General features: G+C 61.3%; 3 protein-coding genes across 5 annotated transcripts; 2 read left to right on the top strand and 1 right to left on the bottom strand.

Annotated features, from left to right (window-relative positions):
• The first annotated feature begins 469 nt into the window (after positions 1-469).
• SAMD1 (sterile alpha motif domain containing 1) lies at positions 470-5,345 on the top strand. The gene is made up of 5 exons (XM_041478219.1): positions 470-837; positions 2,042-2,339; positions 2,553-2,646; positions 3,507-3,618; positions 4,492-5,345. The coding sequence occupies exons 1-5, from the start codon at positions 535-537 to the stop codon at positions 4,654-4,656; spliced, it is 972 nt and encodes a 323-aa protein (XP_041334153.1). The 5' UTR covers positions 470-534; the 3' UTR covers positions 4,657-5,345.
• Positions 5,346-6,791: 1,446 nt separating this feature from the next.
• On the top strand, positions 6,792-21,735 carry MAP2K7 (mitogen-activated protein kinase kinase 7). The gene is made up of 11 exons (XM_041478223.1): positions 6,792-6,953; positions 11,078-11,213; positions 12,914-12,980; positions 13,391-13,504; positions 14,259-14,378; positions 15,367-15,474; positions 16,726-16,905; positions 18,582-18,662; positions 19,968-20,110; positions 20,734-20,779; positions 21,601-21,735. Exons 1-11 carry the CDS (start codon positions 6,830-6,832, stop codon positions 21,733-21,735), a joined length of 1,254 nt encoding a protein of 417 aa, XP_041334157.1. The 5' UTR covers positions 6,792-6,829.
• Positions 21,736-22,257: 522 nt separating this feature from the next.
• LOC121359334 (BCL-6 corepressor-like protein 1) lies at positions 22,258-23,963 on the bottom strand. Of its 3 annotated transcripts, none has more exons than XM_041478220.1 (4): positions 23,579-23,963; positions 23,121-23,532; positions 22,702-22,984; positions 22,258-22,629 (listed from the first exon to the last, which is right to left on the bottom strand). In XM_041478220.1, the coding sequence occupies exons 1-4, from the start codon at positions 23,934-23,936 to the stop codon at positions 22,258-22,260; spliced, it is 1,425 nt and encodes a 474-aa protein (XP_041334154.1). In that variant the 5' UTR covers positions 23,937-23,963. The 3 variants fall into 3 exon arrangements, with proteins under 3 accessions (XP_041334154.1, XP_041334155.1, XP_041334156.1); XM_041478221.1 differs by having other exon boundaries at positions 22,258-22,630; positions 22,775-22,984; XM_041478222.1 differs by lacking the exon at positions 23,579-23,963 and having other exon boundaries at positions 22,347-22,630; positions 22,679-23,568.
• Between the last annotated feature and the right edge of the window lie 814 nt (positions 23,964-24,777).

Raw genomic sequence — 24,777 nt, 5'->3', positions numbered from 1 at the left:
TAGGGGGCTCCGTTGGTTTGGGGTGACCCCACAGATTTGGGGGGAATCCATGTGTTTGAGGGGGCTCCATGGGATCGGGGTGATCTCATGTGTTTGGGGGGACCCTGTGGCTTTGGGGGGGCCCCATGGGCTCAGGGGGTCCTTGCAACTGGGGGTCCCTATTTTGGGGGGGCCAGTGGATCCCAGCGGTGGGCGTGGCCTCCAGCAAGGGGCGTGGTTCAAACCGATGGGCGTGGCCTTTCCTAACTGGGCGTGGTTTAAACAGATGGGCGTGTCCTAATGCCGTGGAGGCGGGGCCGCTGGACATGGGCGTGGCTTCCAGCTGGATGGGCGTGGCTTAATCACCGTTTGTGGGCGTGGTTTTCCGTGGGCGCGGCCGCGCGGTGCGGCTCCACCCCGAGGCGCGCGCGCGGCGGCCGCGGCTCCTCCTCCGAGCGGGCGCGCGCGGGCGGGGCGGGGGCGGAGGAGGAGGAGGAGGAGGAGGAGGAGGAAGGGGCGCGGGAGGGGGGGGCCGGCGGTGCCGCGGGGGGGGCCATGGCGGTGCCGCCGCCGCCGCCGCCGGGCCCCGAGCAGGCCCCGCGGTACCAGGAGTGGATCCTGGACACCATCGACTCGCTGCGTTCGCGCAAGGCGCGGCCGGACCTGGAGCGCATCTGCCGCATGGTGCGGCGGCGGCACGGCCCCGAGCCCGAGCGCACCCGTGCCGAGCTGGAGAAGCTGATCCAGCAGCGCGCCGTGCTCCGCGTCTCCTACAAGGGCAGCATCTCGTACCGCAACGCCGCCCGCGTGCAGCCGCCGCGCCGCCCGCCGCCGCCACTGGGGAGGGGCCCGGGGGTCGTGAGGGGGAGCGCGGGAAGGGTCGAGACATGAGGGGAAGAGGCGGGTCCGTGCACAGGGGATGGTGTCGCGACCCTGAGGGGTGCGAGGAGCGGAGGGGCCCGGGGGTCGTGAGGGGGCACCGAGCGCTGAGAGGAACGGGGGGCACGGGAAAGGTTCGGGGGTCGTGAGGGGGCACCCGGGAGGCCTGAGGGGATCCTGAGGGTGTGAGGAGAGTGTGGGAAGCGGCGGAGACATCGGGGGCCCGGGGGTCGTGAGGGGCCCCGGGGGAACGGGGGGGTCCTGAGGGGACACTGGGGAAGGGGCCGGGGGTCGTGAGAAGGGGCCATGAAGGGTTCGAGGGTCGTGAGGGGGAGCCGAGAGGTCTGAGGGGAACCTGAGGGCATGGAGGGGACTGGGGGCTGCTGGGAGGGTGACCCTGAGGGGTCTGGGGGTGAGGTGGTGGAAATTTGGGGGTGTCTGAGGGGGCCGGGGGGCTCTGGAGGGACCGGGGATAGGAGGGCTGAGGGGGACAGCGGTGGTGAGGGGGCGCTGGGGACATGAGGGGACCCCTGAAGGGTTGGTGGGACAGGGGAGGACACAAGGTGGAGGGGACACAGAGAAGGGGACTTGGGGAAGGACCCTGAGGGGATTTAGGCGTCCCCTGAGGGAACTGAGGCAGCTGAGGGGATCTGGGGGCCTGAGAGGGTTGGGGACATCCTTTAGGGGACCTCTGAGGGGCTGGGGGACCTGAGGGGACAGCAGAGATCTCAAGGGGATGTTGGAGACCCCCAGGAGGACTTGGGTGACCTGGAGAAGGGGGGACAGGGAGTGGGGGTCTTTATGGGACCTGAGGGGGTTTTGGGGTCACCAGAGCCAGGGCTGGATGAGGCTGGGGACTGGGAGGTTGGGGGAACCCCAGGACAAGCTGAGGAACCCCAGTGACAATGCTGGGTGACAGCTCTGGGGGAGGGGGTGCAGAATTGGGGGATCCTGGGTTTGGGGGGCCCTGCAGGACTTGGTGGGGGGGTGTTCATTTTTGGGGGTGTCCTGGATTTGGGGGGGCAGTGTCACACTGTGGGAGGGTCAAGGAGCAGCTTTGGAGCCCCTGTTTTGGTGGGGGCTGTCGATTTTGGTGTCAGGGCTATCCATTTTTGGGGGCTGTAGATTGTCGGGGGGGTCCCAGCTGCGGGGGTTCTCTGTGGGGTGATGCTCACGCTGTACTTTTGGGGCCCCCCAGCCCCCCTGCAGCAGCAGCGAGGCCTCGGCGCGGGAGGAGGAGGAGGAGGAGGAAGATGAGGACGAGGAAGACGAGGACGGGACCGGCTCGGAGGCCTCGGAGGACGCGGGGCCCCCCCGGCAGCTGAACGGGGAGGGCCGGGGGGGGCCCCCCCTGCGCCCCCCGGGGCAGCCGCCCCCCGAGCGGCCCCCCCAACCCAAGGCCTGCGCCCCGGGGGAGGGGGGCTGCCAGCACATGGCCCCCCTCAAAAAGGAGGGGGCCTTCGGGCAGCCCGACAGAGCAGGTACTGAGGGGAGAGGGTGGTTTTGGGGGGCAGGGGGGTTTGGGGGTGATGGGGGCAGTTTGGGGGTAGGGGTGTGTAAGTTTGGGGGTGCCAGGGGGCAGTTCAGGGGTGGGCATTGCTGTGGGGTCAGTCGGTGCTGGGGGTCACTCTGCGGTCACTCTGGGGGTGTGCTCACTCGGGCTGTCCCAGGGTGACCCGTTGGTGTCCCCGCAGTGTCCCCGGCGCTGGCGGGGGCTGAGCCCTCGGTGCCGCTGTCCCCGGGCAGGCCGGGCCCCCAGGCTGCCGAGGGGGCCCCGTTCAGCTGCACGTGAGTCAGGGGCCGGTGTCCCCTTGTCCCTGTGTGTCACCTGTGTGCCACCCAGCGTCCCTTGTGGCCCCCTGTGTCACCCATGTCCCACCCAGCGTCCCTCTGTGTCCCACTCAGTGTCCCACTGTCCCATCACCATTGTCTCCATGTCCCCCTGGATGTCCCCTGTCCCTGTGTCCCTATGTCACCCCTCTGTTGCTGTGACCGTGTCCCCACAGTGTCCCCTGTCCCAGTGACTGTGTTCTGGTGTCCCCCTGCCCTCCCAGTGTCCCAATGGCCATGTCTGTGTGTCCCCACGGCGTCCCCATGATGCTGTCCCTGTGTCCCAGTGTCCAGGTCCACACAGTGGCCCCGTGACACTGTCCCCGTGTCCCAGTGACCGTGTCTGTGTGTCCCTATGGTGTCCCATCATGGTGACTGTGTCTCTGTGTCCCCATGGTGTCCCAATGACCGTGTCTGTGTGTCCCTATGGTGTCCCATCATGGTGACTGTGTCTGTGTGTCCCCATGGTGTCCCAATGACCGTGTCTGTGTGTCCCTATGGTGTCCCATCATGGTGACTGTGTCTCTGTGTCCCCATGGTGTCCCTGTGTCCCGGTGGCCGTGTCTCTGTGTCACTGTAGTGTCCCATCATGGTGACTGTGTCTCTGTGTCCCCATGGTGTCCCTGTGTCCCGGTGGCCGTGTCTCTGTGTCACTGTAGTGTCCCATCATGGTGACTGTGTCTGTGTGTCCCCATGGTGTCCCAGTGGCCGTGTCTGTGTGTCCCCATGACGCTGTCCCCGTGACGCTGTCCCCGTGTCCCAGTGACCATGTCTCTGTGTCCCCCCGCTGTCCCCGTGACGCTGTCCCCTGTCCCCAGGGCCGGGCGCAAGGACAAGGCCGTGGACCCGGTGGAGTGGTCGGTGCGGGACGTGGTCGAGTACTTCACCGAGGCTGGCTTCCCCGAGCAGGCCGGGGCCTTCCAGGAGCAGGTGGGGCCAGCCCTGTCCCCTCTGTCCCCAAGTGTCCCCAGGTGTCCCCAGGGCTCCCTCTGTCACCGCGGGTGTCCCCAAGAATGGTCCCCTCCCTGCAGAATTGCTCTGTGGCCAGCACTGCCCCCTCCCACTGGCCTGCAGGTGTCCCTAGGGTGTCCCCTCTGTCCCTGAGGGTGTCCCCCAGGTGTCCCTGCTGTCCCTGACAGTGTCCCCAAAGTGTCCCCCATATTTTCCCCATAGGGGTCCCCACTCCTCCCCATTGCACCTACCCCCATCCCCCAGGGTCACCCTGGGTGTCCCAGCTGTCCCTGTGTCCCCCTTGTCCCTGGGGTGTCCCCACTGTCCCTGTGTCCCCCCTGTCCCTGGGGTGTCCCCGCTGTCCCTGTGTCCCCCTTGTCCCTGGGGTGTCCCCACTGTCCCTGTGTCCCTTTGTCCCTGCAGGTGTCCCCAGATGCCATTACCCCCACAGATACCCCACCCTCCTCCATCCCCTGGCTGTCCCTGTGACTGTCCCTCACTGTCCCCTGTCCCTATGGCTGTCCCCGTGTCCCTCCCTGTCCCCGTGTCCCTCCCTGTCCCCAGTGTCCCTCACTGTCCCCGTGTCCCTCCCTGTCCCTGTGTCCCTCACTGTCCCCTGTCCCTATGGCTGTCCCCGTGTCCCTCCCTGTCCCCGTGTCCCTCCCTGTCCCCAGTGTCCCTCACTGCCCCGTGTCCCCAGGAGATCGACGGCAAGTCGCTGCTGCTGATGCAGAGGGCCGATGTGCTCACGGGGCTCTGTCCCTGGGTGTCCCCTGTCCCCGTGACTGTCCCCTGTCCCCATGGCTGTCCCCGTGTCACTGTCCCGTGTCCCTCACTGCCCCGTGTCCCCAGGAGATCGACGGCAAGTCGCTGCTGCTGATGCAGAGGGCCGATGTGCTCACGGGGCTCTCCATCCGCCTGGGCCCCGCGCTCAAGATCTACGAGTACCACGTGAAGCTGCTGCAGCGCAGCCACTTCCAGGACGAGGAGCCCCCCCCGGAGCCCTTCCCGGCCTGAGAGACCCCCCCGGACCCGCGGGGACCCCCCCGGACCTGTGGGGACACCCCCAGACCCGCGGGGACACCCCCAGACCCGCGGGGACACCCCGGTATCCGGGAGGGCTCCTCCCTCCCCCCGCTGCTGCACACAGAGACTTTGGGGGGTGGCTGGGGGGTCCCACCCCTTTTTGGGGGATCCCACCTCTCTTTGGGACCGTCTTATCCCTATTTAAGGGGGTCTTGCCTCTCTTTAGGGTCCCACCTCTAACTTGGGGGGGTCTTGCTCTCATTTGAGGGGTCCCACCTCGCTTTGAGGGGGTCTCATCTCTGTTTTGGGGGGGTCCCATCTCTCTTTGGGGGTCCCACCCCTCTTTGAGGGGTCTCTCTTTTGGGGGGACAACCCTCTTTTGGGGGGATCTCACCCTTCATTTGGGGGGGCTTCTCTTTGGGGGGGTAATTTCTCCTTTGGGGGGTCCCACCCCTCTTTTGGGGGGCTTCTCCTTGGAGACCCCTCTTTCAGGGGGGGTCACTTCTCTTTAGAGGGGTCCTCCCCTCTCTTTTGGGGGGGTCACCCCTCTCTTTTGGGGGTCTCCTCTCTCTGGGGAGCACTGGGAGTGGGGACACCCCGCTCCTTGTGGGGTCACCCCTCTTTTGGGGGGTCCCTCTGGGGGCGGGGTCACCCCTCCTTGAGGGAGCCCCCTTTTTAGGGGATCCAAACCCCCCGCAGTCTGTGCCCCCCCCTTCCCCGGGCCTGGCTCGTTTTGGGTTTTTTTAAATAAAAACGGAAAAATGAAATAAAATCAACACAAGATCTCGGGGTTTGGGGTTTTTGGAGGGGTCCCCCATTTCGGGGGGAGCTCCCGCCTTAGAGCCCCCACAAAAGGGGTTGGGGTGGAATGGGGGGGGCCCAAGGGGGGCATTTGGGGACCCCCAGTGAGGGGAGGGTGCTGCGCATGCGCTGAACTTCCCGTCCGACAGGGGGAGCCAGGCACCGCAGGGAGCCGCTCCCGCGCTGTCTCGCGCCCTCCTCTGCGCATGCGCCCTTTCGCAGCTGCAGCTGCCACGCCCCCTACGGCGGCCGGCAGGGCCCAAAAGCCGCGCTCCATAAACAAACCTCAAAAACGGCCTCAGCTCCCAAAAACAACGCCCGAACAGCTTCAGGACCCCCAAACTGCTCCAGAACAGCCGCAGCTCCCCTAAACTGCCCCAAAGAGCCCCAGAACAGGGTCAGGCTTCGTTAAAGGAGCAGTAACTGCCCCCAGACCAGCCCAAACTGCCCCAGAACAGCCTCAGACGCCGCTAAAGCCACAAATGCCCCAATGCTCCCAATGTGTTTCGAGTCGCTCTGAAACATCCGCGGCCCCCAACGGCCCCTCCGACCCACAGGACCCCTAAACAGCTCCCAGCTGCCCCCACATGCCCCTAAGGCCCCATACATGTTTGTACAGGATCGCCCCACTCCGCGTTCCCCTACGGCGGCCGGACAGGCCCAAACGTCGCTCTGTGCACCCCCGCCCTACGGCGGCCGGCGGGGGTCAAACTAGCTCCGCGTCGCTCTTTCCTACGGCGGCCGGAGAGGCCCAAAGTCTGTCTGCTGTGCGCGTGCGCAATGGCCGTTCCCTGGTGAAGATGGCGGCGTCCGTGTTCCCTCTTTCTGTAAGCGGTCAGCGCGGCCAAAAAGCCGCTGTACACTCTCCCCACCCAGTCACCCGCGTTTCTACAGCGGCCAAAGGAACCCAAAACCCCTCCTTGTCCTCTCTTCGGCTCTCCCCCCTCTACAGCAGCGGCTGAGGCACATAACGGCGTCCTGTCATCACGCGCATGCGTTATAACGGCTCTCGAGACGAAGATGGCGGCGCCCACGGCTTGAGTCCACAACACCGCGCTTCGCGCATGCGTATTACGCGTCCCGTGGGAAGATGGCGGCACCCACCTCTCCAGTCCACAACACTTGCTTGGGCGCATGCGCATTACCCCGACAAGGGCGAACATGGCGGCTCCTATCTCGCCCTCTCTCCCTACGGCAGCCGGGGAGACCCAGAATCCATAACACCGCGCTGCGCGCATGCGCATAACCCTCTCCAGAGGGAAGATGGCGGCGCCCTCCGCTCCCTCCCTCCGTACGGCGGCCGGCGGGGGCTCCAAGCCCCGCCCCTCGCTGGCCCCGCGCATGCGCGACGCGGGGGGGGAAGATGGCGGCGTCCTCGCTGGAGCAGAAGCTGTCGCGGCTGGAGGCGAAGCTGAAGCAGGAAAACCGCGAGGCGCGGCGGAGAATCGACCTCAACCTCGACATCGGCCCCGCCCGCGCCCGCCCCAGTGAGCGGGGCCGGGGGGGCGGGGCTGGGGTGTCCGGGGCAGCTTTGGGGAATTTGGGGAAGGTTTGGGGCAAATTTGGGGCATTCGGGGCAAATTTGGGGTGTCCGGGACACGTTTTGGGGTGTTTGGGGACAGTTTAAGAACATTTTGGGGCAGTTTTGGGTTGTCTGGGGTGTTTGAGGCAGTTTTGGGGTGTTTGGGACAAATTTGGGGTGTCTGGGGCAGTTTAGGAACGTTTCGGGGCAGTTCTGTGTTTTCTGGGGGTTTGGGGGCATTTTTGGGGTGTTCGGGGCAGATTTGGGTCACCTTGGGGCAGTTTTGGGGTGTCTGGGGCAGTTTAGGGACATTTCGGGGCAGTTTAAGGGGTTTAGGAGCATTTTGGGGCAGTTCTGGGTTCTTTGGGGTGCTGGGGGGACTTTTGGGTGTTTAGGAACATTCTGGGGCAGTTTTGGGGTGGTTTAGGGTATTTGGGGCACTTTGGGGCCATTTTGGGGTTGTTTGGGGTGCCCTGTGGGGGATCCGAGGCTGTTTTAGGGTTTTAGGGACAATTTGGGGGCTTTTGGGGGCATTTAGGAACGTTTTGAGGTGTTTGGGGCAATTTAGGGTCATCTTAGGGCAGTTTGAGGCTGTTTTGGGGTATTTGGGGTCATTTTTTGGGGTGTTTGGGGCACTTCAGGGACAGTTTAGGGACATTTTGGGATGTTTGGGGCACTTCAGGGACATTTTGGGGTGGTTTGGGAACATTTTGGGGCACTTTAGGGACATTTTGGGGCAGTTTTGGGGTATTTCAGGGCAGTCCTGGCTGGTTTAGGGGGGCTGGGGGATTTGGGGAGTTGGGAAGGGTTTTTGGGGGTTTTTGGGGGGCTCTGAGGGGGTTGGGAAGGGGATTTTTGGGAGTTTCTGGGAGGTTTTTGGGTTTTTGGGGGGCTCTGAGGGGTTGGGAAGGGGATTTTTGGGAAGTTTTTGGGGTTTTGGGGGGGCTCTGAGGGGCTGGGAAGGGGATTTTTGGGAAGTTTTTGGGGTTTTGGGGGGGCTCTGAGGGGCTGGGAAGGGGATTTTTGGGAAGTTTTTGGGGTTTTGGGGGGGCTCTGAGGGGCTGGGAAGGGGATTTTTGGGAAGTTTTTGGGGTTTTGGGGGGGCTCTGAGGGGCTGGGAAGGGGATTTTTGGGAAGTTTTTGGGGTTTTGGGGGGGCTCTGAGGGGCTGGGAAGGGGATTTTTGGGAAGTTTTTGGGGTTTTGGGGGGGCTCTGAGGGGCTGGGAAGGGGATTTTTGGGAAGTTTTTGGGGTTTTGGGGGGGCTCTGAGGGGCTGGGAAGGGGATTTTTGGGAAGTTTTTGGGGTTTTGGGGGGCCCTGAGGGGTTGGGAAGGGGATTTTTGGGGGTCTCGAGGATCCCCTGCAGGTAGGACCCCCCAGGGACCATTCCCAGCACATTTTTGGGATTTTTTGGGGATTTTCCAGCCCGGGAGGAGCAGCCCCTCCCCCTCCCCCCTTTCAAATTTGTGCTCATTTTTATCCCCCTGATTTAAATCAATCCCCCCAAATTCCAAATTTCCCCCCAAATTCCAAATTCCCCCCAAATTCATTCCTGTCCCCCCCAATTTAATGTGAATTTCCCAATTTAAATTCATTTTTTGCCCCAAAATTTTATTTTCCCCTCTGACTTTCACTCCTGTCCTTCCCAGTTTCACCCCTGTCCCTTCCCCAATTTAATTTCATTTAATTTTAATTTTAATTTGATTTAAATTTCTGTCCCCCCCCAATTTAAACTCATTTTTGTCCCCCCCATTTCATTCCTGTCCCCCCAACTTCAGCTCAATTTCATTTTCCTCCCAATTTAAATTCATTTCCAATTAATGAATTCTGCTCCCCCTGATTAAAGCTCCTCCCCCCACTTTAATTAATTCCCCAATTTAAATCCATTTCTGTTCCTCTCCATTTCAATTCTTTTTTTTCCCCATTTCTGCCCCCAATTTAAATTAATTCCTGCCCCCCTTTTAAATTAATTTCCCCACAATTTAAATTAATTTCTGGGTAAATTTCAGCTTAAATTTATTTCTCCCAATTGAAATTAATTTTTCCTTTCCAATTTAAATTTATTTCTGCCCCCAATTTGAATTTATTCCCCCAATTAAAATTCATTTTTGCCCCAAATTTAAATTATTTCCTCCGATTTAAATCAATTTTTGCCTCCTAATTTAAATTATTTCTCCTAATTTAAATTCATTTCTCCCCCAATTTATTTCCCCCAATTTAAATTCATTTCTGACCCAAATTTCAATTAATTCATCCGACTTAAATTAATTTCCACCCCTAATTTAAGTTCATTTTCCCCAGTTTAAATTAATTTCTGTTTCCCAATTTAAATTAATTCCTGCCATTTAAATTCATTTTCTCTCCCAATTTCAGTTCATTTCCCTAATTTAAATAATTTCTGCCCCCAGTTTCATTAACTCACCCCACCCCTGATCCTTCCCTTTTTAATTTTTTCTCTTTTTCTTTCTTTTTTATTCTTTTTTTAATTTTTTTTTATTATTTTCCCCCCCTTTTTTTATTTTCCCCCGTGCCCCTCCCCCATCTCCAGTCATCCCCCCCCCAATTTTAAATTGGGGGGGGGAATGGGAGAAAATGGGAAAAAAAGAGGAGAATTGGGAAAATGGGGAAAATGGGGGAAAATGAGGGGTATGGGAAAAACGGGGGGAAGTGGGAGGAAATGGGAAAAAATAGGGGAAATTGGGTGGGAAACTGACAAAATGGGGGGAAGTTGGGAAAAACTGGGGGAAAATTGGGGAAAAATGGGGGGAAATAGGGAAAAATTGGGGAAAAGTCAGGGAAATGGGGAAAAATGGGTGGAAAACTTGGGGGAAATTAGGGGGGAAATGGGGAAAATTGAGAAAAATGGGTGGGAAAGTTGGGGGGAAATGGGGGAAAATGGGGAAAATTTGGTGGAAATCAGGGAAAATTGGGAAAAATGAGGAAGGGAAGGGATGAGAATGGGTAAAATTTGGACTAAATGGAGGGAATGGGGGAAAATGGGGAAAAAGGGGCTGGGAATGGGGAATGTTGGGGGGAGGGGGAAATGGGATGGGAAAGGGAAACATGGGGCAAGAATGTGAAAAATTGGGGGAAATGGGAAAAAATAGGAGAAAAATGAGGAAAAGTGGGGCAGGAATGGGGGAAATGAGGAAAAATTGGGGAGAATTGCAGGAAAAAGGGAAAGGGAGGGGGAAAATGGGGCAAGAATTGGGGGGCAGGAAACTGCAAAAAGAGGAGAAAAAGGGGAAAAATTTGGGGCTGTCTGTGCCCCCCCAGTTTATGGGGTTCTGAACTTCTCCCCAGTTTGGGGGTTTGATGAGTTTCTCACCCTATTTTTGGGGTCCTGGTGTTTTTTCCCCCATTTTTGGGGTTCTGACACATCCCCCACCATTTTTGGGGTTCCTGACACGTCCATTCCATATTTTTACATTCCTGACGAGCCGCTCCTCAGTTTTGGGTTCCTGACCGGTTTCTCTCTCCCCCCACATGGATTTTGGGGTCCCTGCTGTGTCTCCCCCTCATTTTTGGGGTTCTCTCCCCATTTTTGAGGTCCCTGATCTTTCTTTCCCCATTTTTAGGGTTCTCTCCTCATGTTTGGGGTTCTCTCCCAAATTTTAGGTTCCCTCCCTATTTTGAGGCATTCTCTTTGATTTTTTTTAGTTGTCTATCTAAGTTTTGGGGTTTTGTCTCTCCCCATCTTTGGCATTCTGTCCCCATTTTTAGGTGTCTCTCCCATTTTTTGGGTTCTCCATTTTTAGGGTGCTGTCCCCATTTTTGAGGTTCTTGTCCATTTTGGGGTTCTCTTCCCTTTTTTGGGTTCTCCATTTATGGCGTTTTCTCCCCATTTTTTATGTTACTTCCCCTTTGTTTGGATTCTCCATTTTGGGGTTCCCTCCCCATTTTTGGAGTTTCTACCCGTTTTTTTTGGGTTCTCCATATTTGGGGTTTTGTGCCCCATTTTTGGGGTTCTGTGTCTCCCCATTTTTAGGTTTCTCTCCCCTTTTTTGGGGTTCTCCGTTTTTGGGGTTCTCCCTGTTTTTGGGGTTCTCTCCCCATTTTTGGGGTCGCTGACTCTGCTCTCCCCCCCAGCCCTGCAGCTGCCCCTGGTGAGCGAGGGGGGCCGGGGGGGGCCCCCCGAGAGCCCCCAGCCCGCGCCCCCCCCCCGGCCCCGGCAGATGCTGGGGCTGCCCCCGCCCCCCTTCCTGGTGCCGCGCAGCCTGGAGAGGTGAGGACCCGCCCCCGAGCCCTGATTGGCTGATGGGGGAGAGCCTGGGTGCTGATTGGCTGATGGGGGAGGCCCTGGGTACTGATTGGCTGACTGGGGAAAGGCTGGGTGCTGATTGGCTGGTGTGGGAGAGCCTAGGAGCTGATTGGCCAATGGGGAGAGCCTGGGTACTGATTGGCTGACTGGGGAAAGGCTGGGTGCTGATTGGCTGATGTGGGAGAGCCTAGGAGCTGATTGGCCAATGGGGGAGAGCCTGGGTGCTGATTGGCTGATGCGTGAGGACTTGGGAGCTGATTGGCTGATGGGGGAGGCCCTGGGTGCTGATTGGCTTATGCAGGAGAGCCTGGGTGCTGTTTGGCCAATGGGGGAGGCCCTGGGTGCTCATTGGCTAATGTGGGAGAGCCTGGGAGCTGATTGGCCAGAAGGGCTGGGGGATCCTGTGCCCTGATTGGCCTGAGGTTTGGGGAGATCTTGTGCCCTGATTGGTTAGAGGTTTGGGGAGATCCTGTGCTCTGATTGGCTTGAGGTTTGGAGAGATCCTGTGCCCTGATTGGTTAGAAGTTTCGGGAGATCCTGTGCCCTGATTGGTTAGAGGTTTGGGGAGATCCTGTGCTCTGATTGGCCTGAGGTTCATGAGAATCAAAGCTTGATTGAATGGACATCCGGGGGAATCCTGTGCCCTGATTGGCCAGCAGCCTGGAGGGATCCCAGGCTCACATTGGCCAGAGGAGGGTTGCACATCCTGATTGGCTAGAGCTCTGTAGAGACTCTGTCCTATGATTGGCCACTGTTATGGAGAGATCCTGTCCTCTGATTGGCCCACAGAGGGTCACATGCTCTTATTGGCTAGGGGAACATCATGTGACGTGGTTGACCAGAGGCTTTGGGGGGGTTCCTGTGCTCTGATTGGCTAGAGATTCTGAGAGATCCTGTGCCCTGATTGGCCAGAGCTCGGTCAGGATTCCGTGCTGTGATTGGGTAGAACTCCAGGGAGATAACGTGAGTTGATTGGCCAAGGAGGAGGCTTGTGCTGATTGGCTGGATGGACAGAAGTCTGCAGGTAGTGATTGGTCAGAGTTTCCAGGAAGATCTTGCGCTCTGATTGGCCGGAGATTCAGTGGTACCGTGTGTTCTGATTGGCTGGGCAGGAGGGTTTGCGCAGCGGTTGGTCAGGTGTTCAGAGCCTGCGGTGCTGATTGGCTGCTGCTCTGAGGGCTTGTAGGCCCTGATTGGCCAGAGTTCGGGGAGTGGTGTGTTCTCATTGGCCAGGAATGAGACCACTCTCTTTGGGGTGATCTTGAGCAGTGATTGGCTGGAGCAGAGCTTGCAGCTGCTGATTGGTGGATGGTTCAGAGGATGCCAGTTGCTGATTGGCCTGGTGGGCAGGAGAACTGTGTGCTCATTGGCCAGCAGTGTGAGAGGCTCCTGGGTGCTGATTGGCCAGGCAGGCAGGATTTCCTGTCCTGCAATTGGCCAGAGCTGTGATTCCCTGTGTGCTCGTTGGCCACGATCTCCCTATGCCCTGACCTGATTGGCCAGGCTCTTCTGTGATTGATTGGGCTTTGTCCTGAGTTGATTGGCCAGTGTTTCTCCCAGTGCCCTGAGCTGATTGGCTGAGCTCTCCCATTGCTCTGAGCTGATTGGCCAGGCTCTCCTTGTGCTTTGAGCTGATTGGCTGAACTCTCCCGTTGCCCCTATAGCATTGAGATCGACCAGAAGCTGCAGGAGATCATGAAACAGACGGGGTACCTGACCGTGGGGGGACAGGTGAGTCAGGGGGTACCTGACCATGGGACAGGTGAGTCAGGGGTACCTGGCCGTGGGGGGGGGGGTGGGGGGGCAGGTGGGTGAGGGGGTACCTGACCGTCGGACAGGTGAGTCAGGGGGTACCTGACCGTGGGAGGGACAGGTGAGTCAGGGGGTACGTGGCTGGGGGGGGACAGGTGAGGATGGGGGTTACCTGGCTAGATGAGGACAGGTGAGAAGGAGGGGGGTGACACGTGAGGATGGGGGGCACACGTGGGCATGCTGAGGGGCCCAGGTGAGGGTTACCCGACTGTGGGGGGTTACCTGGCTCTGGGGGGCACAGCTGAGGATTGGGGGGGTTTTACCTGGCCGTGGGGGCCCAGGTGAGCCCGGGGCTGTCCCAGGTGGACCCTGACCCCCCCTCCCCCCAGCGGTACCAGGCGGAGATCAACGACCTGGAGAACCTGGGCGAGATCGGCAGCGGCACCTGCGGGCAGGTGTGGAAGATGCGCTTCCGCAAGACCGGCCACGTCATCGCCGTCAAGGTGGGCACCGGGCCGGGGACACCGGGGAGCCCAGTGACACCGGTGACACCTGAAACTGCCAGTGACCCCAGTGACACCTGTGACACCTGTGACACCTGAAACTGCCAGTGACACTGGTGACACCTGTGATACCTTTAACTGCCAGTGACCCCAGTGACACCTGGGGACACCAGTGACACCTGGTGACACCTGTAACTGCCAGTGACCCCAGTGACACCGGTGACACCTGTGACACCGGTGACACCTGAAACTGCCAGTGACCCCAGTGACACCTGTGACACCTGTGACACCTGAAACTGCCAGTGACACTGGTGACACCTGTGATACCTTTAACTGCCAGTGACCCCAGTGACACCTGGGGACACCAGTGACACCTGGTGACACCTGTAACTGCCAGTGACCCCAGTGACACCGGTGACATTTGTGACACCTGTGACCCCCGGTGACACCTGTGACCCCTGGTGACACCTGTGACCCCCAGTGACACCTGTAACTGCCTGTGATACCTGTGACATCTGTGACACCTGTAACCCCCGTGACTCCTGTGACACTTGTGCCTCCCAGTGACACCTGTGACAACTGGTGACACCTGTGATCCCCGGTGACACCTAAGACCACCCAGTGACAGCTGTGGGACTTGTGACCCCCCCCCATGACACCCATGACCCCTGGTGACACCTGTGCCCCCCGGTGACACCCATGCCCCCCGGTGACACCCGTGCCCCCCCATGTGACACCTGTGTCCCCTCCCCAGCAAATGCGGCGCTCGGGGAACCGCGAGGAGAACAAGCGCATCCTGATGGACCTGGACGTGGTGCTCAAGAGCCACGACTGCCCCTACATCGTGCAGTGCTTCGGCACCTTCATCACCAACGTGAGCACCTGGGGGGCCTGGGCACCTGGTGGGGCACCTGGGGGCACCTGAGAGAACCTGGGGGCACCAGGGGGGGCACCTGAGAGCATCTGGGGTCATGGGTACCCGTACATCGTGCAGTGCTTCGGCACCTTCATCACCAATGTGAGCACCTGGGGGCACCTGGGCACCTGGGGGGGCACCTGGGCACCTGGGGTAGCACCTGAGAGCACATGATGGGGCACCTGCGGGGCACCTGTGGTCATGGGTACCCGTACATCATGCAGTGCTTCGGCACCTTCATCACCAACGTGAGCACCTGGGGGGCCTGGGCACCTGGTGGGGCACCTGGGGGCACCTGAGAGAACCTGGGGGCACCAGGGGGGGCACCTGAGAGCATCTGGGGTCATGGGTACCCGTACATCGTGCAGTGCTTCGGCACCTTCATCACCAACGTGAGCACCTGGGGGCACCTGGGCACCTGGGGGCACCTGAGAGAACCTGGGGGCACTGGGGGGGCACCTGAGAGCCCCTAGGGTCATGGGTACCCGTACATCATGCAGTGCTTCGGCACCTTCATCACCAACGTGAGCACCTGGGGGGCACCCGGGCACACCTGGAGGGTTGGGGGTGTCTGGATCCATCCACAGCCCCTCCCAGTGCCCCCAGTAAATCCCAGTGCCCTCCCAGTGCTCTCTCAGTACATCCCAGTGCTCCCAGTGTTCCCAGTGCCCTCCCAGCCCTGCCAGTGCTCCCAGTCCACCCAGTGTCCCCAGTGCTCCTGGTGCTCTCCCAGTGCCCCTGGTCCATCCCAGTGCCCTCCCAGTGCCCTTCTAGTACATCCAGTGCTCCCAGTACACCCAGTGCCCCTCCAGTGCCCCCAGTAAATCCCAGTGCCCTCCCAGTGCCCCCGGTCCATCCAGGGCCCTCCCAGTACACCCAGTCCTCTCAGTCCATCCCAGTACACCCAGTGCCCCCCAGTGCCCCCAGCAGAGCCTCTCTCCCCCAGACCGACGTGTTCATCGCCATGGAGCTCATGGGCACCTGCGCCGAGAAGCTCAAGAAGCGAATCCAGGGCCCCATCCCCGAGCGCATCCTGGGCAAGATGACGGTGGCAGTGAGTGACAGCGGGGACAGCGGGGGTGGTAGAGACACTGGGGACATGCAGGGTGGCTCTGGCATCCTAGACAAGGTGATGGTGGCAGTGAGTGACAGTGGGGACACTGGGGGATATTGTGGACAGTGGGGAGGGCCCTCCCAGTTCCCCCAGTCGTCTCAGTCCATCCCAGTACACCAGTGGCCCCCAGTGCCCCCCAGTGAACCCAGTGCCCTCCCAATGCCCCCCAGTGCCTCCCAATGCCCCCCAGTGCCCCCCAGTGCCCCCTCAGTGCCCCCAGCAGAGCCTCTCTCCCCCAGACCGACGTGTTCATCGCCATGGAGCTCATGGGCACCTGCGCCGAGAAGCTCAAGAAGCGAATCCAGGGCCCCATCCCCGAGCGCATCCTGGGCAAGATGACGGTGGCAGTGAGTGACAGCGGGGACAGCGGGGCGGTAGGGACACTGGGGACACGCAGGGTGGCTCTGGCATCCTAGACAAGGTGATGGTGGCAGTGAGTGACAGCGGGGGTGGTAGAGACACTGGGGACATGCAGGGTGGCTCTGGCATCCTAGACAAGGTGATGGTGGCAGTGAGTGACAGTGGGGACACTGGGGGATATTGTGGACAGTGGGGGCATTGTGGACATTGGGGACACTGGGGGCAGTGGGGATATTGAGGACAACAGGGACACCGGGGACACTGGGGACAACCGGGGACATTGAGGACACGTAGGGTAGCTCTGGGATTCTGGGCAAGGTGACAGTGGCAGTGAGGGGACACTGGGGACAGGCAGGGGGGTCCCTCCATCCTGGGCAAGATGGTGATGGTGAGGGACACTGGGGACAGGCAGGGGGTCCCCAGGACCCAGCGCCCCCTTCCCGAGTGGGCAGGGTGACAGTGACAGCGAGCAGGGTGATGGTGGCACAGAGGTGACACCTGGGCAGTGTCACTGCTGTCCCCACAGACGGTGAAGGCGCTGCTGCACCTGCAGGAGAAGCACGGCGTGACCCGCAGGGGGACAGGGGTGTCCTGGGCGGGGTGGCAGCGGCAGTGGGCAGCGTGGGTGACACAGAGGTGACACAGAGATGACATAAAGGTGACACGGGACTGTTCTGCAGATGGTGAAGGTGCTGCTGTACCTGCAGGAGAAGCACGGGGTGACCCACAGGGGACACTGGGGACAATCAGGGTGTCTCTGGGGTCTGGGCAGGGTGATGGTGGCACAGAGGTGGCACAGAGGTGACACTGGGGACAACGGCTGTCCTGCAGATCGTGAAGGCGCTGCTGTACCTGAAGGAGAAGCACGGCGTGATCCACAGGGACGTCAAACCCTCCAACATCCTGCTGGACGAGCGGGGCCAGGTCAAGCTCTGCGACTTCGGCATCAGCGGCCGCCTGGTGGACTCCAAGGCCAAGACCCGGAGTGCGGGGTGTGCGGCCTACATGGCGGTGAGGGGATATGGGGACACTGGGGACATCCCCAGAGCGCGGGGTGTGCGGCCTGCATGGCGGTGAGGGGACATGGGGACACTGGGGACATCCCCAGAGCGCGGGGTGTGCGGCCTACATGGCGGTGAGGGGACATGGGGACACTGGGGACATCCCCAGAGCGGAGGGTGTGCGGCCTACATGGCGGTGAGGGGATATGGGGATTCATCGCCATGGAGCTCATGGGCACCTGCGCCGAGAAGCTCAAGAAGCGAATCCAGGGCCCCATCCCCGAGCGCATCCTGGGCAAGATGACGGTGGCAGTGAGTGACAGCGGGGACAGCGGGGGTGGTAGAGACACTGGGGACATGCAGGGTGGCTCTGGCATCCTAGACAAGGTGATGGTGGCAGTGAGTGACAGTGGGGACACTGGGGGATATTGTGGACAGTGGGGGCATTGTGGACATTGGGGACACTGGGGGCAGTGGGGATATTGAGGACAACAGGGACACCGGGGACACTGGGGACAACCGGGGACATTGAGGACACGTAGGGTAGCTCTGGGATTCTGGGCAAGGTGACAGTGGCAGTGAGGGGACACTGGGGACAGGCAGGGGGGTCCCTCCATCCTGGGCAAGATGGTGATGGTGAGGGACACTGGGGACAGGCAGGGGGTCCCCAGGACCCAGAGCCCCCTTCCCGAGTGGGCAGGGTGACAGTGACAGCGAGCAGGGTGATGGTGGCACAGAGGTGACACCTGGGCAGTGTCACTGCTGTCCCCACAGACGGTGAAGGCGCTGCTGCACCTGCAGGAGAAGCACGGCGTGACCCGCAGGGGGACAGGGGTGTCCTGGGCGGGGTGGCAGCGGCAGTGGGCAGCGTGGGTGACACAGAGGTGACACAGAGATGACATAAAGGTGACACGGGACTGTTCTGCAGATGGTGAAGGTGCTGCTGTACCTGCAGGAGAAGCACGGGGTGACCCACAGGGAACACTGGGGACAATCAGGGTGTCTCTGGGGTCTGGGCAGGGTGATGGTGGCACAGAGGTGGCACAGAGGTGACACTGGGGACAACGGCTGTCCTGCAGATCGTGAAGGCGCTGCTGTACCTGAAGGAGAAGCACGGGGTGATCCACAGGGACGTCAAACCCTCCAACATCCTGCTGGACGAGCGGGGCCAGGTCAAGCTCTGCGACTTCGGCATCAGCGGCCGCCTGGTGGACTCCAAGGCCAAGACCCGGAGCGCGGGGTGTGCGGCCTACATGGCGGTGAGGGGACATGGGGACACTGGGGACATCCCCAGAGCGCGGGGTGTGCGGCCTACATGGCGGTGAGGGGACATGGGGGCATTGGGGGGGGACACTGGGGACATCGGGGACATCCTCCAGAGAGCGAGGTGTGTGGCCTCTATGGTGGTGAGGGACTTTGGGAGCATCAGGGACAATGGGGACACTGGAGGGACATTGGGGACACTGGGGACACCGGGGACATTGGGACATTGGGACTCTGGGGGGACACTGGGGACATGCCCCAGCCCCACAGTGAGCCTTTGGGGGGGATCAGGGGGTGTTGGGTCCCCAGGACTGGGGGGAGGGGGCTGCACCCAGGTCTGGGATGGGGCTGTTGGGGGGTCCCCCAGGTTTGGGGGTGTTGGGGATCCCCTCGGGTTTGGGCCCACCACCGCCCCTCCCCCAGCCCGAGCGCATCGACCCCCCCGACCCCACCAAGCCCGACTACGACATCCGCGCCGACGTCTGGAGCCTCGGCATCTCCCTGGTGAGCCCAGCGTCACCCGGGGTCCCCAGCGTCACCCGGGGTCCCCACAGCGTTCCCAGGGTCCCTGAATGTCACCCAGGGTCCCCAAATATCACACCAGGGTCCACAGCATCTCTGAATGTCACCCAGGGTTTGGCTGTTGGGGGGTCCCCCAGGTTTGGGGGTGTTGGGGATCCCCTCGGGTTTGGGGGATCCCCCCAGGTCTGGGGTTCTGGGTGTTTGGGGGTGCCCAGATTTGGGGTTTGGGGGTTCCCAGGTTTGAGGTTTCAGGCGTTCCCAGCTTTGGGGTTTGCCGACCCCACCAAGCCCGACTACGACATCCGCGCCGACGTCTGGAGCCTCGGCATCTCCCTGGTGAGCCCAGCGTCACCCGGGGTCCCCAGCGTCACCCGGGGTCCCCACAGCGTTCCCAGGGTCTCTGAATGTCACCCAGGGTCCCCAAATATCACACCAGGGTCCACAGCATCTCTGAATGTCACCCAGGGTTTCCAAAGTGTCCCCAAAAGTCACCCAGGGTCCCCAGCGTCCCTGAATGTCACCCCAGGGTCCCCAAATGTCACCCCAGGGTCCCCAGCCCCGAATGTCACCCCAGGGTCCCCAAACATCACCCAGCTGTCCCCAGAGCATCCCAAACCTACCCAGCTGTCCCCAAAGTGTCCCCGACCCCCCACAGTGTCCCCAGGCTGGCCCCGACCGCCTCCAGGTCCCCAGCGTGTCCCCACAGTGCCACCTCAGCCCTGTAGTGCCACATCCCCTACCGACACCTGTCACCTGTGTGTGTCACAGCTGTCACAGCTGTCCCTGTCACTTGTCCCTGTCACACCTGTGTCATACCTGTCACAGCTGTTTCACCTGTCCCTGTCACATCTGTCCCTGTGTCATCTGTGTCACACATGTGTCCCCAGGTGGAGCTGGCCACGGGGCAGTTCCCGTACCAGAACTGCTGTCCCTGTGTGTCACACCTGTGTCACACGTGTGTCCCCAGGTGGAGCTGGCCACGGGGCAGTTCCCGTACCAGAACTGCTGTCCCTGTGTGTCACACCTGTGTCACACGTGTGTCCCCAGGTGGAGCTGGCCACGGGGCAGTTCCCGTACCAGAACTGCTGTCCCTGTGTGTCACACCTGTGTCACACGTGTGTCCCCAGGTGGAGCTGGCCACGGGGCAGTTCCCGTACCAGAACTGCTGTCCCTGTGTGTCACACCTGTGTCACACGTGTGTCCCCAGGTGGAGCTGGCCACGGGGCAGTTCCCGTACCAGAACTGCTGTCCCTGTGTGTCACACCTGTGTCACACGTGTGTCCCCAGGTGGAGCTGGCCACGGGGCAGTTCCCGTACCAGAACTGCAAGACGGATTTCGAGGTGCTGACCAAGGTGCTGCAGGAGGACCCGCCCCTGCTGCCCCCGGCCATGGGCTTCTCCGGGGACTTCCAGGCCTTCGTCCGAGACTGGTGGGGACACGGGGGACATGGGAGGGACATGGGGACATGGGGGATACCATGGGGACACAGCGACGTGGGAGGGACATGGGGGACATGGGGACATGGGAGGGACATGGGGAAACACGGGGACATGGGGGACACAGTGGGGACATGGGGGACACCACGGGGACACAGGGGACATGGGGACATAGGGGGACACAGGGGACATGGGGACATGGGGGACATGGGGACACACAGGGACATGGGGACATTGGGGACATAGGGGATACCATGGGGACACAGGGCACATGGGAGACACGACACGTGGGGACATACAGGGGACATGGGGACACACTGGGGGCATGAGGGGACACAGGGGACATGGGAACATGGGGTACGCCATGGGGACACGTGGGGACACACAGGGGACATGGGGGGAACACAGCCCCAGGGGTCCCCAAGGTGCCACCCCCCCTTCTCTGGGGAGCTCCAGGCCTTTGTCTGGGACTGGGGGGGACACAGGGGACAGGGGGAGACATGGGGGGACAGGAGAGGGACAGGGGGGACATGGTGGGGACACGGGACAGGGGAGGACATGGGGATGTGGCCCGAGGGTCCCAAAGATGGTCACCCCCCCCCATCCCCTCCCCCAGCCTCACCAAGGACCACAGGAAGAGACCAAAGTACAACAAGTTACTGGTGAGTGGCACCTGGCACTGTCACACCTGGCATTGTCACACCTGGCACCTGTCACTGTCAGCTGTCATTGTCATTGTCACACCTGTCAGTGTCACACCTGCCACCTGTCCCATCACATCTGTCTCTTCCCCTGTCCCCTGTCACTCATGTCCCTGGGGACACCTCCCTGTCACAGCTGTCACCACAGCCACGGCCACCCCTTCCCTGTCCCCTGTGTCCCCAAGGGCTGTGGGTGTCACCTCTGGGGGCACGTGCACCGTGCCACCATCCCTGGGGGTCCCCAAGTCCCTGTCACCTCCCCTACGTGTCTGCAGCTGTGTCCCCGTGTCCCTGTGTCTGTGTCCCCAAGGCCACATCTGTGTCCTGTGTCCCTGTCCCCACCTTGTCCCCAAACCCTCACCCTCGGTGCTCCATCCCCGTGTCCCCGAGCTTTGTCCTCCATGTCCACTGCAGTCCCCTTGTCCTCGTATTCCCCAGCGTCCCTGCTGTCCTCAATGTCTCCAATGTCCCCTGTCCCCATTGCCCCTAATGTCCCCATGTCCCTGCTGTCCCCGATGTCCCAATGTCCTTGCTGTCCCAGCTGTCCCCAATGTCCCTGACATCCACTGCTGTCCTCCATGTCCCCCGCTGTCCCTGCTGTCCCCATTGCCCCTAATGTCCCCATGTCCCTGCTGTCCCATTGCCCCTAATGTCCCTGCTGTCCCCAGTGTCCCCATGTCCCTGCTGTCCCCGTTGTCCCCATGTCCCTGCTGTCCCCATTGCCCCTAATGTCCCCGATGTCCCTGCTGTCCCCGATGTCCCCATGTCCCCTGTCCCCACAGGAGCACACCTTCATCAAGCGCTACGAGACGCTCGAGGTGGACGTGGCCACCTGGTTCAAGGACGTGATGGCCCGCACAGAGTCCCCGCGCCCGGGGGGTGGCCTGGGCCACCACCTGCCCTTCTTCACCAGGTAGCGCCCGCCCGGCGCCGCCATGCCCGGCAGGGGACACCGGGGACAGCCGGGACACCCCGGGGACAGCCGGGCCACCTCCGGGACAGGGACAGCGGGGACAGCCCTGGCACGCTGCCTGGTGCCACCACGCCCGGCAGGGGACACCGGAGACAGCCGGGACATCCCCTGTGACACCAGGGACAGCAGGGACACCTCGGGGACAACCAGGACAGCCCTGGGGCACCACCCAGCACAGGGACAGCTGGGCCACCCCCTGTGACAGGGACGCCTGTGACACCCACTGGGGGCGGTGACACCTCTGCCACCTCCCCACAACTCGTCCCTGTGGCACCCGCTGTGCCACCCCCCTGTGGCACCCAGTGTGATGGTGACACTGCCACGGCCACCGCAGCCCCGGCCTGGCCTGGAGTGTCCCCAGCGTGTCCCAGCGTGTCCCTGCCGTCCCAGCTGTCCCCTCCCACTGTCCCCATCTTGCCAAGGCCAGGGGACACTCCTGTCCCCTCTGTGTCCCCCTGGCCATGCCTCAGTTTCCCACAGGGTCCCATGTGGGGACAGGGCTGGGGACAGGACGGGGAGGTGGCACCGAGGGTGTGACACTCCGGGATGTGACACTCAGAGGTGACACTCTGGGAGGTGGCCCAGGGACATGGGCATGGCTGGGGGATGTGACACAGGGGTGACGCCGGGGCCTGGGGATGTGACACTCGGCCCCGAGGGGACATTGAGGGGACACGGAGGTGGCACCAGGACGTGGGGACATGACACGAAGACGGCACTCGGGGACACAGAGATGGCACAGGAACGTGGCACGGGGGACAGGGGACAGCGTGGAGAGCCAGCACGGGAATGTGACAGCGAGGGGACATAGAAGGATGGCACAGAAATGGCACCGGAACTCCCCGATGTCCCTGCTGTCGGATGTGACACGAGGATTGCACCAGGATGTGACACGGGGATGGCACTGGAACGTGACACAGGGATGGCACCAGGATGTGACACAGGGATGGCACTGGAACGTGACACAGGGATGGCACCAGGATGTGACATGGGGATGGCACCAGGATGTGACACGAGGATTGCACCAGGATGTGACACGGGGATGGCACCGGAACGTGACACAGGGACACAGGACGGAGATGGCACCGGGATGGCACAGGACGGAGGTGGCACCAGGAAGTGACACAGGGATGGCACAGGGATGTGACACAGAACAGAGATGGCACCGGGATGGCACAGGACGGAGGTGGCACCAGGAAGTGACACAGGGATGGCACCAGGATGTGACACGGGGATGGCACCAGAATGTGACACGGGGATGGCATTGGAACGTGAGACGGGGACACAGGACGGAGATGGCACCGGGATGGCACAGGACGGAGGTGGCACCAGGAAGTGACACAGGGACACCGGGATGTGACACAGGGCAGAGATGGCACCAGAATGTGGCACAGGGATGGCATCAGAAAGTGACACAGGGACAGAGGTGGCACCGGGAAGTGACACAGAACAGAGATGTCCCAAGGCTGTGACATGGGAATGGCACAGGACAGAGATGTCCCAAGGCTGTGACAATGGGGACATGGCGCTGAAGGACACGGAGTGGTGGCCCGGGGACACGGGCACGTCATGGGTGTGACATCACAGGGCCCAGTCCCGGGGATGTGACACCAGGGAAGTGACACCGGCATGTGACACCAAGGATGTGACACCAAGGATATGGCACTGGGGACACGGCCCGGGGATGTGACACCAAGGATGTTACACCAGGGAAGTGACACCGGGATGTGACACCAAGGATGTGACACCAAGGATATGGCACTGGGGACGCAGCCTGGGGATGTGATGTGACACCGTGATGTGACACCAGGGAAGTGACACCGTGATGTGACACCAGGGAAGTGACACCGGGATGTGACACCAAGGATGTGACACCAAGGATATGGCACTGGGGACGCAGCCCGGGGATGTGACACCAAGGATGTGACACTTGTCTGTGACACCGGGGACACGGCCCGGGGATGTGACACCGCGATGTGACACTGGGGACAAGGCCCGGGGTGGCCCCGTCTGCCGGGGCCGCGGTGGCACGGTGACAATCAGGGCCGGGCCGTGTCCCCGCCGTGTCCCCGCTGTCCCCCAGGCCAGCAGGTGCAGTTTTAGTGCATTGGGGGCGCGGGCGGTGCCACCCCCCGTCACCCTCATTAATTATTATTATTAATTATTATTATTATAAATGCGCATGTGGAACCTGAGGGGCTGCGTCGGCGTCAGGCTCTGGGGACACTGGGGGACACTGGGGACATTGGGATGGACATGGGAGAGTGGGGACATGGGAAAATATGGGGGACATTGGGACTGGGAAATGGGGACACTGGGGACACTGGGACTGGGACACTGGGACTGGGAATTGGGGACATTGGGGACAATGGGATGGGGACACTGGGACTGTGGGAATTGGGGACATTGGGGACACTGGGACTGTGGACATTGGGGACATTGGGACAGGGAGGGGAGACACTGGGGGACATTAGGAAATGGGGACATGGGGATGGGGACATGGGGAAGTACAGGGGGACATTGGGGACACTGGGACATTGGGAAGGAGGGGATGGGGACAGTGAGGACAGGGATGGGAAAGTGGAGGGTGGGGACACTGGGGACATGAGAGATGGGACCTTGGGGACAGGGTGACATTGGGATGGGGACGGGGGGACAGGGACACGGATGGGGGATGGCACAGGTGGACCTTGGGGACATCGGGATGGGGACAGGGACGGGAAGGTGGAGGGTGGGGACATCGAGATGGGGACTTCGGTACTGGGGACAGCAGAGGGACACGAATGACACTGGGGACACAGGAGGGGATGGCACAGGGGACACCAGTGACACGGGGGGGACACGGGCACAGGAGGGGGGCAGAGGCCCCGGCAGCAGAGGGACACGAATGACACTGGGGACACAGGAGGGGATGGCACAGGGGACACCAGTGACACGGGGGGGACACGGGCACAGGAGGGGGGCAGAGGCCCCGGGGGTTTTCAAA

Source organism: Pyrgilauda ruficollis, unplaced genomic scaffold (assembly GCF_017590135.1).
Source record: "Pyrgilauda ruficollis isolate IOZ18807 unplaced genomic scaffold, ASM1759013v1 scaffold434, whole genome shotgun sequence".
Lineage (NCBI taxonomy): Eukaryota > Metazoa > Chordata > Aves > Passeriformes > Passeridae > Pyrgilauda > Pyrgilauda ruficollis.
Note: the sequence above shows the minus strand (reverse complement) of the source record. Positions and strands in the feature narration are given on the sequence as shown.

Excerpts from the sequence above, each read along its gene's own strand:
- MAP2K7 (XM_041478223.1), top strand. The coding sequence starts at position 6,830 with ATGGCGGCGTCCTCGCTGGAGCAGAAGCTGTCGCGGCTGGAGGCGAAG. Across the intron at positions 12,981-13,390 it reads ACCTGACCGTGGGGGGACAG|CGGTACCAGGCGGAGATCAA; the intron begins GTGAGTCAGGGG and ends CCCTCCCCCCAG. Across the intron at positions 15,475-16,725 it reads TGGGCAAGATGACGGTGGCA|ATCGTGAAGGCGCTGCTGTA; the intron begins GTGAGTGACAGC and ends GCTGTCCTGCAG.
- SAMD1 (XM_041478219.1), top strand. The coding sequence starts at position 535 with ATGGCGGTGCCGCCGCCGCCGCCGCCGGGCCCCGAGCAGGCCCCGCGG. Across the intron at positions 838-2,041 it reads TGGGGAGGGGCCCGGGGGTC|TTTGGGGCCCCCCAGCCCCC; the intron begins GTGAGGGGGAGC and ends TCACGCTGTACT. Across the intron at positions 3,619-4,491 it reads CCGGGGCCTTCCAGGAGCAG|GAGATCGACGGCAAGTCGCT; the intron begins GTGGGGCCAGCC and ends CCGTGTCCCCAG.
- LOC121359334 (XM_041478220.1), bottom strand. The coding sequence starts at position 23,936 with ATGAGGGTGACGGGGGGTGGCACCGCCCGCGCCCCCAATGCACTAAAA. Across the intron at positions 22,985-23,120 it reads TGTCCCTGTGTCACTTCCTG|GTGCCACCTCCGTCCTGTGC; the intron begins GTGCCACCTCCG and ends TGTCACTTCCTG. Across the intron at positions 22,630-22,701 it reads GGTGCCATCCCTGTGTCACG|TTCCGGTGCCATTTCTGTGC; the intron begins TTCCAGTGCCAT and ends GACATCGGGGAG.